At 51.8% G+C, this 3,747-nt stretch overlaps 1 protein-coding gene across 1 annotated transcript; it reads left to right on the top strand.

Annotated features, from left to right (window-relative positions):
* Positions 1–182: 182 nt before the first annotated feature.
* Positions 183–2,982, top strand: SARC_13414 (hypothetical protein; the record flags this gene model as incomplete). Its single annotated transcript, XM_014292456.1, has 1 exon — positions 183–2,982. A coding segment is annotated over one exon (2,800 nt), but the record flags the coding sequence as incomplete, so codon positions are not given.
* Between the last annotated feature and the right edge of the window lie 765 nt (positions 2,983–3,747).

Genomic DNA, 3,747 nt, shown 5'->3' with positions numbered 1-3,747 from the left:
GTATGTATGTATGTATCTTTCCCGACTCGTGTCCAAATGTTCATGTAGTCTATGTACACATGCTAAATATTTATATCTCCATCACGAATCTTGCCTGTCCCACCCACAAATATTTCCTAGAAGACATCACTACCTTTCTCACCTCACTCCGGCCACACTCCTCTCACTATCTACGCCATCAGGGCATCAACCAGAAGGCAATTGCCCAGGCTGCACCCAAGCCTACGGAACAGGCTCAAAGTATTGGTGGATTCATACTGGACCTAGAACGGGACAAGATAGGGCGAACGTCGCAGGAGAACGCGGACGAGAGGTTACAACACGGTATACGCATCGATGACACGCGGTGTGGTATATCTCAGAATGACGTGCAGAGCGCGAGCGAGTATAGCTCTGGGCCGACTGGGGTGAGTGTTGAGTCTGGCGCTGTGGGAGAGGCAGCGAACGACCCCAAGGGGAAAGGGGTGGAGAGTGTGGGTCTGGGAGATGCCCGACTACACAACACGCATGAGCCAAAAGCCGGTACAGACATGGCTGAGTGTGGGGATATGGAGGTATTCGTACCCGAAGACGGTATGGAGAAGGCTAAAGAGATGGGAGAACCCCAGCAAGCAGAGGGGGTAGGGCAGGGGACAGATGCGCAAAGAGTTAGAGGGACAGAGACACTGCAACACGCAGAAGGACCAGCAAATGAGGAAAGAACTACACACGGCAGAGGAACAACCACACTACATCACACAGAAGGACCAGGAAGTGAGGGGGACAATATACACGGTAGAAGAACCAACACACTACAACACACAGATGGACCAGGAAATGAGGGGGGCAATATACACGGTAGAAGAACAAACACACTACAACACACAGAAGGGGCAGAAGATACACCTAGTAGTGCGAATGCTAGATCAGAGGCCAGTTATGAGACCCTCAAACGGGAGAACCAGCACGATAGGCTGGATGTCAGTGGTGGTGACTGGGAGAAGGTAATGGTCCGGATAAAGGGCATAGAGCGCCGAGAGTCTGTGAAACTAATGCAGGGCGTGGGTGAGCGAAAGCGCTCAGATTCTGTGAACCGTGTAGAGGCTACGGGACATCCACCCGCCCCGCCTGAGCAATTACCGATAGAGGGTCTACCCCAGGCAAGCGGTATGAGGCCGGCCCGTGGTACAGATACGGGGGGGGCTAGACCTAGGGGTGAGCAGGTGAGGGTGGTAGGTAGGGATATGAATGCGCGCATGAGTTCGACGGTGAGGAAGTGGGATGGGGATGGCAATGGATATCAGAGCCGGATGGTGGATGCGGAAGTGCGCAACGGGTCTGGAGGGAGGCCTGGTCCACACCCAGCACGCCAGATATACCAGCCATGGAGGGCAAGCCAGGTACAAGAACAAGGGCAGGACCGGTACCAGGTGCATGAACAGGGACAGGGGACCGGCGTGGAACAAGGAGGTGCAGCGGAACAGACGTTCGGTACAACGTATGAACGTGGCGGCATCTACCGGGTGCATGGGGAGGGCCAAGGCCAGGGCCTAAGTGGTGGGGTACACCGAGCGCCTGGGCCAAACATACACCAGGTACATAGGGAGGGCCAAAGCCGAAGTGGTGAGGGACACCGAGCACCTGAGTCTTACATACACCAGGTGCACGGGGAGGGCCAGTGCCGAGATGGGATGCACCGAGCACCCGGGTCAAACATACACCATACAGTAGCACCTGGGTCAAACATACACCATACACCAGCACCTGGGTCAAACATGCACCAGGTACACGGAGAGGGCCGAGACCAAGGCCAAGGTGGTGGGGTGCATCGAGTACCTGAGTCAAACATACACAAGGTACATAGGGAGGGTCGAGACCAAGGCCAAAGTGCTGGTGTACACCGAGCACCTGAGTCAAACATACACCATACACCAGCACCTGGTTCAAACATACAACAGGTACATAGAGAGGGCCAAGACCAAAGCCAAAGTGCTAGCGTACATCGAGCACCCGGGTCAAACATATACCACACACCAGCACCTGGGTCAAACATGCACCAGGCATATAGAGAGGGCCGAGACCAAGGCCAGAGTGGTGGGATACACCGAGCACCTGGGTCAAACATATACCAGGTGCATGGGGAATGCCAGGGCCAAGGCCAAAGTGGTGGGGTCGGCAGGGCATATCGGGCACCTGGGCTAAATCAGGACCACAACATTAATCAAGCACGTGCACACGCACACGCACACGCACACGCACACGCACACGCACACGCACATACAACGAACTACTCTCGGGTTACGACTCAGACCACCGGTGAGATGGTGGAGGGTAGGTACTTGGACCATGCAGATGCATTCCACACGCGGGCTGGCTTGGAGGCTATTGACCCGGACAGGCGTGGCTGGCAGAGACCGCACACGCATACTTCAGGGCTGGGCGGGGTGCCGTGGGGGGTGGGAGATGAGCAGCGGGTGTATCAGGCAGGGCCTGGACAGGCGCGCCAGGCTACGGGGTATGAACCCAGCGGTTCGGTACAAGCCCCACAAAGACGGGTGACAGGGTATGAGGGTATATCGGCTGAACGGCCACAGGCTCCAGAGAACAGGGGCATGGTATATGAACAACGGCCGCGAGACGGCCTGCACGCACGGTATACGGGAGCTGTGCCGCCCACAATCACACAGCACATGCAACAGAGACCGGGTGGGGTACAGCCGGGTCAACCGTACACACAACAGAGACAAAGAACTGCGCAAACACAGCCGCAACGTGATCCGGTGCAAACACTCCATTCACGTGATGGGCAGCCGAATAACAACCGGCTCGAATTACACAGGAGTGGCAGAGACAGTCGCCAGGGGGGGGTAGACAGGGGCAGGCCATATGGAGGCTCTCACGAACAGCGCTCAGATGGGGGCAGCAGGGGTGGTGGTACGTACTCTGCTCAGACGTCGATGGTTAGAGCCCATCCCAATGCCTTCGCTGTGCATGGCGGTGGAGGTATGTGGTTGTACTGGGTTTGGGAGTACTATATGATGGTACTGGTCCTGTGGCTTGGCATAGAAGTATGTACTCGTATGTGTAGTGAAAGTAGACTGTGTTAGTGTAGGTACTCTGTGTTAGTATTGGTATGTATTCGTATGTTTACCGAGAGTAGTCTGAATAGGTATTAGTAGTCTATGTTAGTATTGGTATTGGTATGCATCGTGAAAGTGGTGTATGTTAGAATTCTGTGTTTCGGTTATAATATCACGAGTGTTTGAAATACTAACACAAACTTTGGGAGGGTATTGCTACTGCCGAGATTTCGCTCGTGAAGAGTACGTGTGGTATGTATGTATGTATATATATATATATATATATATATATATATAATCGAACAAGGCGATCTATAATTTCATTGTAGAGAACGTTGCAGAGGTTATAGTGGGTGATTAACTGGCATCCACATAAACATTTTTTACATAGCCGAGCCTTTGTCTGCGATTGGGCCTAGAAGGTTGTTGAGTGGCTGGCGGTTTTTTGTCGCCGATGACCCAAACGCGCCGGACACCCCGGATATAGCAAGCCTCATAAAGGGCCATGGGGGTGGTATGTATATATATATGTATATATATATTATTATATATTATTATATATTATTATATATTATTAAATTATATATATATATGTATATATATATATTCATGTGTACATTATTATATTATTATATTATTATATATATACGTATTTATAGATATATGTATATGTATATATATATATATA

Source organism: Sphaeroforma arctica, assembly GCF_001186125.1.
Source record: "Sphaeroforma arctica JP610 unplaced genomic scaffold supercont1.3258, whole genome shotgun sequence".
Taxonomy (NCBI): Eukaryota; class Ichthyosporea; order Ichthyophonida; genus Sphaeroforma; species Sphaeroforma arctica.
Note: the sequence above shows the minus strand (reverse complement) of the source record. Positions and strands in the feature narration are given on the sequence as shown.